This window comes from Triticum dicoccoides, chromosome 6A (assembly GCF_002162155.2).
Source record: "Triticum dicoccoides isolate Atlit2015 ecotype Zavitan chromosome 6A, WEW_v2.0, whole genome shotgun sequence".
NCBI classification, from domain to species: domain Eukaryota; kingdom Viridiplantae; phylum Streptophyta; class Magnoliopsida; order Poales; family Poaceae; genus Triticum; species Triticum dicoccoides.
The window spans coordinates 12,988,573-13,001,084 of record NC_041390.1 but is presented as its reverse complement, the minus strand read 5'-3'; the positions used below and the strand labels follow the sequence as shown (position 1 = coordinate 13,001,084).

Here is a 12,512-nt window from a genome sequence, read left to right as displayed (position 1 = left end):
GAAGCATCACCATTTGACATATTTGGATGGATATGAGCTTCCCCTTCAAGGCTCGAGGACTAAGAACAGAGTGTCATGGACCCAACAAAAAGCATCTGTTGCCAGCTGCAGTGTGTGAATTGTAAGGTTGATGCGCTGAAATGAAAATCGACGAGTGAAGACTCATAAACTTGGAGTTGCAGATGGAGCATTCGACTCCATGAGATGCCTAAATTCAGTGAGTTGCAGAAATAGGGAACGCCTATTGCTCTAAGGAAAAGAGAAATGCATGCAAAGTCAAAGATTTGTAAACCTGAGAGTTATCACCCGAGAAAGGTTGAGTTGTGAAATTAAACTCAGTGGCGACTGGCGAGAACAAAGCAGTGGGATTAAAATGTCCAAGTGGTTGATGCTTTTTGCTTTATCACACCAATCGAGGCACTGATTTCTGATTTGAGGGGTGGGTGACTGACCACTACATTAACGCTATTGCGATGCCAGAATAAACAATACAGTGAAGCAAAGCGTACTTGGGGGTTGGTTGTTTACGCTTCCAATGTCTTAAAGCGTATTCCTCCTCTTTCACATGTTCCTCTTCCAATGTTTCAATCCTTTAGTTAATGTTTCAGCCCCTGTTTTGTCGAGAAAGCCCTTTGTTAACAGCTTCTGAAGTTTCAGTCATAACCCTCTTTTCATGCTTTTTTTTGACATATATATATATTATTCCCACGCTTATATGGCTGAATTGACAAAGTTTCTGTTATTCGTTACTTGGATGTTTCAGTCATGTGAAGGTTCACACTATTTTCTCGCACTGAAATGCTACTTTACCTATTGTTGCTGGGATGGCCTGGCTTCGAGGATTCAGAGTCAAAGCAAGTTTGTGAATTGTGAAGTTAATAAACATATTTTGCCCATCATTTTTGTGCCTGCAGTGGGTGACTAATGAAGTTAGAGCGTGAGGAATTGCTGATGCGGCCATTGAGCCACCCAAGCAGAGTCTTGAAGCAGTCGTAGCCATATAATACCTCTGTTATGACTAATCTCACAGCATCCTGAAGCTGCGGCAATACATCCTTCTTTGTTGCTGTATGCTTGCCGCTTGTGGGCAGAATTATAAACCTGGGAGTTAGCACCAGATGAACAGTCATGAAATTAAATTCATTGTGGAGAACAAAGATAAATTTGTTGATTATGTGTCAAACCTCTGCTTTCTCTCTCGGGGGATGTGTTGCTGACAGTTCTTTGGCTGTCAATCATGTGTAGTCCATATCCAAGATTCAGTCATTAGTTCTGGAACTGTTATGTACTGTACTCCCTCTGTAAACTAATATAAGAGCGTTTAGATCACTACTTTAGTATTCTAAACGCTTTTATATTTGTCTACGGAGGGAGTAGTTCAGAGTACTATGCTGATGTTTATCTTCTTAAGAAAAAAGGAATAGGTCTGTGAGGACGATATCTCTCTGTTGCTTGCTCTGCTTCAATGTTGTAGAGTTTTGTTGGCCAGCAGCTACTACAACCAGGAATGCGAATGCTATTTGAAGACAGCGTGGTGGTGCTGCATAGCTACAACTGGGACAGGTCGCCCGCATTGAAGTCCACAGTAGGTTCTTAAGATTAACAATATGACCGGCTTTTAAAATAGAACATTGTATGTAGAGAATGGTGTGCAGTATTGGAATATACAGATCCACGGATCTGCAGAAACTACCAAGAAGCAAATTAAATTCCTTTATTATTGCCTAGCCACCACAGTTTCACCTCTGACTTATGACAGAGACAAATGAAAGAAAAAATTGCAACATATTGTCCATACCTAAAATAGAAGAGAATGTACTACGGACACCTTTGGAATCCTTAAAAACTCCTGTTGGTAGAGTAATGATGCAAAGGCCTGATTACCGAACATGTACTGTTAGAGCATGAGGTATTGCTCCAGGCTCTAATCCTACCTATATCGGCATACATCCATAGTAATTACCTTCCTACACTCAATATGAAGTGAATAATATTTCTTATGACCTGCCTGCTTCATACAATGAGATGGCTGTGAGAGAGTCGTGTCACTCTGTCAATTGCGCCTTAATTACTGTATTGTACTACATGGCTAATCTTGGAGCTGCGGCACTACATGTGTTACCCACTGATGTATTCTTCCTCTTCTTTTGGAACTGAACAAGTTCCCCTTTTTTTCGGCTTCAGATGCATCATCCTGTTCTGGCTGCAATCTGCATACGGTGCAGTACCGCATTCGATACATGCTACTACTACAACAAAGGAATACACATGGATGCATCCTGTCGGTAGTCTGTGATTTTTATATGAAATTTACATCAAAGGAAGTGCTGTGTAGTGCGTTTTTAAGTGATACTCCTACTACATACCACTGCTGCACTACAGATTTACAGTCCTGCTGTATACGCCCGAGTGACCCAGTTTTGCAACAGGTACATCAATTACTAGTCCTACTGTATGTATAGTAGGTAGAATACAGGACAAGTACGGTAATAAGAATCCGATGGAAACACACACACACACACACACACACACCCAGACGGAGGGAGGGAGAGTTTAATAGTCAGTCAATAATGTTCACTCTCACGTGCTCCGCTACCTGCCTCTCCACCGCTTCCCTCTGCACGTCAAATATTTGACTGTAACAACTGTCATCAACATTAGGCAACTGAATTTCTTTGAGGCTTTTGAGGGCTGGCAGCCCGGAGATGTCCTTCAGCTCGCCGCACACACCAATTTGTAGCAGCTCAAGCTTGGGCATTGTGTCTTCTTCAAACACCACCGACTGGAGGTTGGCTAACCATCTGAGCTCCAGCACCATGAGGCTAGGGAAAGATGACCTCTGGAAATGGAGCTGTGTCCCCCTGAACGAGTCATACTGCAGGCGTAGTACCACTATATTTGGTAGCACCCCGATGACTTGTATGGCATCAACTTGCTCCAATTCGCTATACTTTAGCACCAACTTGGAGAGATTCTGAAGCTTATGGATCCATTTTGTTACATTGACTAGCCTACCATGCAGAGTGAGGCTCTCGAGGCTGCTTGGTGGCAACAAATCCTCACCCAAACAGCCATCTAACATGTTCTTCTCTTCATGCGGGTCCCCTATTTCAACTGTTAAAGATTGAAGTTGATTATGACCAGCAATGGCAGACCATAACTCATTGATGTTTCTGTAGCTCAGACCACCTACTTTAAGCTTACGTAGCTGAGTAAGCTCTCCAAACTCTTTTATAGTGGCATTTCCGTTTCTCCCGGAAACATCCACAACACCTAGTGCATGAAGGGCCTTCAACTTACCAATCCCTTTAGGAAGTACAACGCCATCTAGCTCCATCTCCTGGAAGCAGTATAGATTGAATATATCATACCTGTTCAAACCAGCATCTAGAACTTGTGGTCTCAAGAAAAGATGACCTCTGGACAACAAAACATTGCATGTTTGACATGTGGAAACACGATTAATGTAACCTTTATACTTATCAACTATGTCATCCTCTCTCTTGACACGGTCCCAATAACCATCTGCCCGAAGGTGCTGTAGCTTCCGAAGATTGGTGATTGTTGTTGGCAACTCAGATATATGTGTACCTCTAACATCCAGTGTTTCGAGGTGCCTCAAATTCTGGAAGGAATTAGGCAGGCATAAAATGCTGCAACATCCTCGAAGAGAAAGGTACTTGAGGTGACGGAGCTGCCCAATTTGATCAAGATGATGATCTCTTAACCCTAGTGTGTCCTCTAAGTCAAGCACTCGCACAAACCTCATATTGTCGGAGATGAAAAATGATCTCCACTCTCCAAACACAGTCAATGACCGTACATGTGACAAGTCTAGCTTGCTCTCCAGCACATCTTTATCCCTTTTCCAGTTGCTGCCAATGACAAGATGGCGTATTGCACCTTGTGTGTCACTCAAACAACATCCTTCCTCCAGCGTCAAAACAAGGTTTTCCTCCCTAGCCTTTGATATGCATATTTCACGGATCATATCATGAAGTTGGCAAGAATTGATTTTCTGACTGTATTGGTCTGTCCCTTCACCTGGCAGGATCATACTCCTATCCAAGAGCTCATCAAAGTACCTCCGACAAAGTTCAATTGCAGTCATGCCATGCATATCTCTTGAGTAACCCTCTGCAGTCCACCGCCTCACCAGGCGACCCCACCTAATTCTCTGGTCTTCTTGAAATATAGATAAGTATAAGAAAGCAGACTTCAGATGGTATGGCAAACCATCGTAGCTCCTCATAAGAATTGTCTTTATTGTCCTAAGTTCAGAATTTATCTCCAATTCAGTGTTAATACCATCACTCATCTTCTTCCATTCAATAGCAGTTTTTGGTTTAGTGGCTAGGAATCCACCGATAGTCGATATTGCAAGAGGAAGTCCATCACATTTCTGCAGGATAAGTCTTGCTTGTTCCATCATAGCTGGGACTAAATCTGTTTTTTCACTATTGTCCTTGAATACCTGCAACGGACATAATTTGAAAAAGTTAACTATTTGGATTAAAATATTACTGTTGCTAAATTAAGAATATTTAGTAACATGAGCTTGTTTGTCCTAGTTTCCACTTGTACCTTCTGGAAGTCAAAGCCCTGGCCCTAAGGGTATGTTTACGAAAAACTATCCATGGATTTAACATTTACTAAACTGAAATTCTCAGCATATGGGGAATTCACTAAGCATTGAAATTTCCTTGTATCCTGGGTGTGGACTAAACTGTAATCATAGATACTGCTACTATTCAAATGTGCACCTACAATAACATGTTTTGGGTAAAAAAAACTATTAATGTACTTCACAAAAAATCTAAAAGGTGTAAAAAAATTCCCGTGGAATGAAAAATAAATTTGAATGAAAAAAAAATGCTACTATAGCTGCAATTTCAATGGCGTCCATTAACACTCCTAACAAAGTAATTGAGATACTTCGATGGCTTCCATTAAACAAACAAATATAACTCCTTGACTATGGTGAGAACATTTGATGCGGCAACTGACTCAAGGAAGCAGAATTTTACAACAACGTTTCTCAGGGCAAGAAAGAATGTAGCTGATTGCTCCAAGGACCTACCTAATTACAATCTCAACAAAAAACTTCGTCGCATTTCTGTGCCATGTGGAAACAAAATTGAGGGCACAAACTTGCTTGCACACAAACTGCAACTTTTTTATGAAACTTTGTTCAAGAGATTGCAAATCTTTGGTCTTGATGCATTGCTAAAAAAGGAACAATTTACAAGAATAAGCCTACGCCATTACAAACAAACATCAACAGAAAGGACAACAGCTGAGAACCGGTAACCACTAGACGCTCATTGCAACAGGCACTCCACCAAACTAATGATAACCTTAATGCCTTACACCCGCTACAACAGACCGACTAAAGCCTGTCGTAGGGAGAGAGAATATAGCAAGAAGGGTAGAGCTAGGCCATGCCAACTTGAGAAAATGGTGGCTCATTAACAACAGTGGATTACCTCCTCACACCATTGACAAATTCGCACCTGCCACACCCAAGGTGTACCCTCCTCCCACCAAGCAGGACAAATAGGGTGTGACACACAATGAGGAAGCCTTGGCAGGCCCACGCAGCACACAAGAAAGATCGGCACATTTATTGTACCACAAACTGTGGCTGGCAACCTAGCTATTGCATCCCCACCCTACAGCTATTGAAGTGAACTTCTATGTCACCAGATGTTGTCCGACCATTGCCACGTGATGCAGACAAACCATGCTAGCCAAAGCATGGTCATCGTCTACGAACCCTGACACACTCAGACACTAGCCAAGACAAGCGTCTGAGCAACGTTGGTGGGGCAATATGGCACAAGTTCCTCAACATTCACTCCCTTGCCACACGAAGCCACAAATACCTACACATGATATATGCGCACGCCCTTGCAAGCTAAACGATGCCCCGCGGACCCAGAGAGACACCAACTGTGGCTCACATGAACACAGCAACAAGCTTGCTGTTGTCCTGGCCTCCGCTCGAACCTAAGACAACCAGAGCGGCAGAATCCCGATAGCACCGACAAACATGTCAGCTGCTGGCCATCACCGCCCCACCACCCTGCGGAGGCCCCAACATGCCGCGTGTACGGAGGCTCCGCTTGTAGCATCCAAGCCCGCTGCCCAGTCACACAAGCCCACCACGGCACCTTCCTGAAATTTAGCAAGACGGTCCAGATCTAATATGTTCCTAGATATAATGGACATTTTCCTAGATCTAAAATTACGCAAGTACAAGATTATTAGAGTTTAAACATTTTTTTTCAGAGAAGACGTCACCTTTTATACTTCTAAATTGCAGATTGAGAGAAAAATATAATGTTACATGAGGTAAGAGTAATGAAATGTGAAGCAAAAACTATATGAAAGGGAAAAAGGGCTACTAGTTCTAAAATTACCTTCTTTTTTAAGAGGTCAAGTGCAGCATCCTTTTTCAGACCACCAAGATGGTACCTGTTCTTGTCCTCTACTGAACAATGTTTGGCAATACTGTTTTCTCTTGTGGTGACTATGATCCTTCCAGCATTATACAAACACGATTTGACCAACTCCCACTCAGAGGTGGACAATATATCATCAAGAACAACAAGGCACCTTTTCATTTTTAGTACCCGAGCTAGTTCCTCCTTCAACTCTTGAAGATTCATCACTGATATGCTTTTCTTCTGTGCCCCAGTTGTTGCTCCAGCCGGATCTTCTTGGATAGTATTCTGAAGCTGCAAAGCCAAATCTCTAAGGAGTACTTCTGGCTTAAAAGGACGCAATGCAGTGGCCCAAGCACGCTTCCAGCCACCAAGTTCTTGGCTCCGGTAGATGCTTCGAACAAGAGAGGTTTTCCCAAGACCTCCCATTCCCCAAACTGAGATCACCGTACAACACTTCTTGTTGTCGGGCTGGCCAACTAATTTGATAAGAAAAATTTTCTCTGTTTCTCGCCCACAAAGCAATTCATCAGCCAGTGCCAGTGTGCTGCTGCGATCAAACTTCTTTCTAGCAGTTGAGTTACAAATTTTGTCTTCACCTGCAATGTTAGGTTCTGGGTTTTCCTCATGTATTTCATCGCTGGGCAATGCTGTGTCTGTCTCACTGGTAGCAACTTTGTTTCTGTAGGAAATAGGCTCGGTGGAACATGATGCTCGGTTAACCTAAACAAAAAAGAACAGATCTATGAGAATTTATGTACTTTTGCTCAGAGTTAAATGTTGAGGATTTTCAGGTGCACACTTTTTGTGAGAGTAGTATGCCCAACAGATTATCTAAGTCCATATACAATGTGTTCATCCTTACTCAACTTTAAAGCACAATATGTTTTTCAATTAGTGTGCATTATACGAAGACGCATGTCTCAGCTTTATTTCCCTCTAACTTTAAAGTTTGTTAAATAAGTTTGAGCACCAGGATTAGCTCATTTATACACAAATGTTTGCCAATTTTAGTGAGAGCACTATGCCCAACAAATTATCTAACTTCATATATATCCTTGGTTCCACTTTTAAAAATAATGTTTATTTTTTCAATTCGCGATACTAGGAGGTATGTCTCAGTTTTCTTTCCCTCAAATTTTGATGTTTGAGCACCAAGATTGGCTTGTTCGTACACAGTTGTTTAGGCTACTAAAGCTAGATTGCTAGGTTGTGCGCGTGTGTGTGGCTAAAAAGAAAACACTAGTGAACATTTATACATCCCAAATATAATCTATGGATATGGAATTCAAGATTTGAATTTCGATTTTTCAATCAGTGCTGGAGTCCCACCTTCAGTTTCTCCTCCACGGTAGCAGCCTTTGCTTCGTCGTTGTTGTCGACCGTTGCTACACTAACAGTGCCCATGTTAACCTGTCCCACTGAATTCTGCAATCAGACGTGAAATGAAAAGAAGAATCAACCATCTGTAATAAGAAATAAACAAGTCTATAACAGAACAATGCAAGAAACAGACTTACCTTCTTGTGGAACAAATAAATAGTTTGATCACAGGACAACTGCTTGAACTCTGAAACTTGGTACGGTTTCTCTGTGCACAAGCATGCAATTTCAACTTGCTGCGTGGAAACGATGATTCTACTTTGTTTCTTGTTGTCAGGAAAGTACTTCTTAATGCAATGCCACTCTTCTATCGTGGACAGGTCATTTATGATAACCAGGTAGCTATTGCTACACAACAGTGCATTAAACACATGGACTAAATCACTTTGATCCATCTTCTCCATCTTGGCCAGAACAGCCCCAACACTTGTTTCTTTTCCAGGCTTTCCAACGTAATCATAGGAATTTTCATAAAATTGCCTTTCCAAGCTCTGAAGAAATTCTTGTGGATTGAAAGATGGCTTTCCAACCTCATCATGTGAATTTTCATAAAACTGCCTTACCAAGCTCCGGAGGAACTCTTGTGGATTGAAAGGATGCATCAATCTAATCCAAGCATGGAAGCCAAACCTTTTCAATACCTTCGGGTCATCATAAATCTCCTGGATGGCGGATGTCTTCCCAATATCACCGCAAGTTCCCCACATGGCAATTACCCTAAGGTTCACATCGTTGCTGTTAATCAGCTGATGGAGGTCCACCACTGATGATTTTTCATGCACAAAGGTGGCAAACCTTGCTTCTGTGATGCCAAACATTGCCACACTGGCAATGCTGGCCTGCTCCTCTGCCGCGGTAGGATTGGAGCATGAGCTCTCCTTGATGAGGCGATAGCGCAGGTTCCTGTTGCTCACATCCTCCACCTCAGCCCTCAGCTCCTTCACCTCCTTGGCGATGCGGCGTCGGTCACCTGGGTTGCGGGGAATGCACCCCAAAAATGGCCTTTTCTCTGAGTGGAGGCCAAAATCCATGAGGCTGTCCTCCACTTTGTAGGCCAGGACCCCAATCTGTTTCACCCAGGTGGTGAGCACCTTGTTCTGGCTTTGCTCCTCATCAGCCGTCATCAGGAACGACTGCATCATCTGCAGCTCGTCCCTGATGAAGTTCACATCGCGCTCGACGCCAAGCTGCAGGGCGATCTCCTCCGCCGCCTTGGACGTGGCATAGCCCAGTGCACCGCCCAGCGCGGCCTTCCCCAAGCTCACCCCCGTCGCCTCCATGGCTCTGCTTTCTCACTGTGATGTGGACGTGGTGGTGCTAATGGCAGATGTGAGTCTAGCTAGCAGCTGGCAAGGGCATGTGGATTAGTAAGGTGAACCCATTCCAGCTACAAGCTTTGTGTCAAGTTGGCATTTTTCTTATCTTCATTACAAGGCCCGAGGCACCATCATGTGCGCTGGGTAATCTAGTTACATGGCCGGGTCTGAATCTGAACTTGTGATTAAACAAACGAGTATGGCTTCTTGATTACAGCGAGCACATTTGACGCAGCGACTGACCCCAGCTGGAGGAGGCTCAATCTTTTACTGCAGAGTTGTCGCCCACTTACTGTTGTCGTCTATAGTATTTTGCTTGAGGGCGTATACAGATCTGGTGATTAAACTAGGTTGGCGACAACACCGTGAGGCAGAGAAATGCAACTAAATTAAACTACTAGGTTGTACCTTCACCGCGGGGAGCTCGCCGGAGACTGCGACCACTCACTGCGGAGGTGTTCTGCTCCGTAGGTAACGCACCGTAGCCACGCCGCCGTGCCCTGCCGCGACCCAACCGCCGTAGCCGCGCCCGTCGCAATCCGACCTCGCTAGCCCGTCGATCGAATGCCATCGCGACCCGCCGCCAGGCTCCGCCGTCGCCGCCGCCGTACCGTCGAAGGAGCAGAAGGGATTTGGGGGAAGTGATGGTTACGGCGGAAGCGTACCTAGGTCTTACGCTTTCGTAGCGCGGAAGCGTATGTTAAGCCTCTTCAGTTTTCATTGTGACTTTCAGGGCTTGGGGTTGGAGATCAGTGCCAACTATTTGATTAGAGACGGTACTTCAGAAATTTGAATACAGCTAAATCCTACTCCCTCCGTTTTTAAATATAAATCGTTTTAGAGATTCAAATAAAGACTACATATAGAGCAAAATGAGTGAATCTACACTCTAAGAGCATCTACAGTCGGACGTCTCAAAGCCGCTTCAAACGACCGGGCAGACAACCCGAACACTGACGGGTCACAAAAAACCACCCGGGCCGCGGGCGCCTCAAACGCCTCATATTCAGTCCAAATATGGGGCGGATATGGGGCGTCCGGGCGCGTCCGCCACGTCAGACCCGACAACCCTACCCCACCACAAATCCACCCCCTCGACCTATGAGATCCATTTGCTCTCTCCTCTCTTCTTCCTCCTCCATGACGGACGTCTCGCAGCTCCGCCGCCCCCATTGCTCCGTAGCCGTTCCAAGCCTCTGCGTCGCCAGCATCGACAGAACAGTCCTCTCTCCGTTCTCGCCGCCGAGGACGTCGTCACCAGCCCAGACACCGTCGCTGTACATCCGGCAACTCTCGGGCTGCTTCTTGCACTCTATGTGTTCCAAACTGGGTTTTTTTTGCAAGGAAAATGATGGATTCCGATCATTAGTCGGGCGAGGAGTATAGACCGATGGAGCTTGATCAAATGATTCAAGATGAGTTCTTCGATTCGTCGGATTCGAGCGAAGAAGTGGACATAATCATGCTCATGAGCATGCAAGAGGAAATGGACCGGCCAGGTGGAGAATATTCTCAAGTTGAAGGGCTCAATCAAAGGAAGAAGACTGATCGATCAGGATAGGGTGTCCGAAGCACGGCTACTGCACAGGACTACTTTGCTCCTAACCGAACTTTCCCGAATGATCCATGGGTTCATCGCCGTTTTCGCACCATTGTTTTGCGCATTATGGAGTGAGTAGAGGCACACAATGATTACTTCAGGCTGAAAAGGAATTGTTCGTGGAGCTTCAATGATGTGGGGTCGGAAACTTTGTGGCAGTTGATGACATGTTGTGTTTTTTTGCACGATGTGATTTATCGAGGATGAGAGTGATGGTGTTGCCAAACCAATGATTTTCAAGTGCCCAGAGAACAAGTTCAAATTTTGAAAGATCAAAATGCAAATCAGCTTATGAACTTTCCACAATGCATCAAAATCTTCGAGACCATTAGGTGTACGCACAACTACTCAATGATTTTGTGGAGCATATGTGGACCCACAATGGAAACCAAATAGCTAATGCTTGAGTTGTGCACTTAAAATAAATTTTGTGTATGAACTATGTATTTTTGGTACCAACATTTGTTATTATATGCGACATTGTTGTTTATGATGGACGTGCATGGATTTGAGAGTTCAGATTTGAGATATGTGGATTTCGGACATGAGATATGAGGCGTCATCATTCCTGAGCGTTTGAAGGGCCGGATTTGCCAAGTCCGGCTGTAGATGCTCTAAAATATGTCTATATACATCCATATGTTTCATATGTAGTTTGTACTGAAATATCTAAAAAGACTTATATTTAAGAACAGAGGGAGTAGAAAACATATATGTGTAAAGAGATTAATTTGAATCATAAATTCAATAAAAAAACAAATATCAACTACTTGGGGATTATCCGGATCACGGAATTTGCAAAGCACACGATGCATGCAAGAAATTTAAACATGTAATCACATATTTGCGGAGTGCGAAATTTTGGAAGTCTGGAGCATGTTATTTCAAATAACTAAAACAATAGATTTTCAAGTTTCAAGAAAATTGAAAAAACTATGTGAAAACTTATACATATTCACTATGGAGCTGTAAAATTTCATTTGAATATATTGTGATTTGTAAGATACACACGCAAAAAAAAATCCAACCCAACAACAAAAAGAGCCCATTTTCGTTATAAAAGCGCACATGTACCGATGCACGTGGTATATGATCCTTGAAAACATCTACGTAGTATATGTGTGTGTGTATGCACAATTTTTTCAGTTTGTTTATGAATGTATAAAACTGGCATTTGAGTGCCGGGATCCATGGAGCCAGGTCTCCATTTGCACTTTTCGGGTATCCCTGTTCACATGGCAATACCAATCTGCTGACTATTTAAGAGGTACATTTTGTACGAGAGTTGATGTCCAATAATGACTGAATTTATGAAGATGGCTAATTGTCTAAACTACTATATATGATACTCTTTATCTCTTATATATCTCTTTTTTTGCGGGGTAATATATGATACATGCATACACATGAAAAAACCTATGCTCTTGTAGATGTCCAGAACATCTGACCACAATTGGAAGGAAAAACTTATGCGAAATGGAAAGCTATATGTATCGTAAAGTTTTGCCGTTGGGTAAAAAAATTTATCTCTACTAAGTGATCTTCTACAGGTGAGGGGTGGATGTGTGGTTAACGAATTTTATTCCAAAGTGCCGACCATACGCCTTTGTACGAGTTTTATACTAACTACATGTCAACTACAGGCCACATGTAATCACTTAGAAAGTTAGAAATGTGTTTTGGATCCCGGGATACGGTGAGCTCAATTTGCGAAAAATATGCAAAAATGGATTATTGAAGTCCCAAAAAATTCTTGAAAAAAATAGA

The 12,512-nt window shown here is 43.2% G+C and overlaps 1 protein-coding gene and 1 long non-coding RNA gene across 3 annotated transcripts in view; one reads left to right on the top strand and one right to left on the bottom strand.

Moving 5' to 3' along the window:
- The window catches only part of LOC119319357, a 12,983-nt gene extending 11,793 nt beyond the window's left edge, over window positions 1-1,190 (top strand). The window contains exon 5 of the long non-coding RNA XR_005154445.1: window positions 915-1,190. This is a non-coding gene — a long non-coding RNA (uncharacterized LOC119319357). The remainder of the gene's footprint in view (window positions 1-914) is intronic.
- A 1,088-nt stretch (window positions 1,191-2,278) lies between these two features.
- On the bottom strand, window positions 2,279-9,809 carry LOC119319352 (disease resistance protein Pik-2-like). 2 transcript variants are annotated; one of them, XM_037593846.1, is made up of 5 exons: window positions 9,554-9,809; window positions 7,967-9,479; window positions 7,779-7,874; window positions 6,423-7,169; window positions 2,279-4,474 (listed from the first exon to the last, which is right to left on the bottom strand). In XM_037593846.1, exons 2-5 carry the CDS (start codon window positions 9,107-9,109, stop codon window positions 2,561-2,563), a joined length of 3,900 nt encoding a protein of 1,299 aa, XP_037449743.1. In that variant the 5' UTR covers window positions 9,110-9,479; window positions 9,554-9,809; the 3' UTR covers window positions 2,279-2,560. The 2 variants fall into 2 exon arrangements, with proteins under 2 accessions (XP_037449743.1, XP_037449742.1); XM_037593845.1 differs by having other exon boundaries at window positions 7,967-9,809.
- Window positions 9,810-12,512: the final 2,703 nt, after the last annotated feature.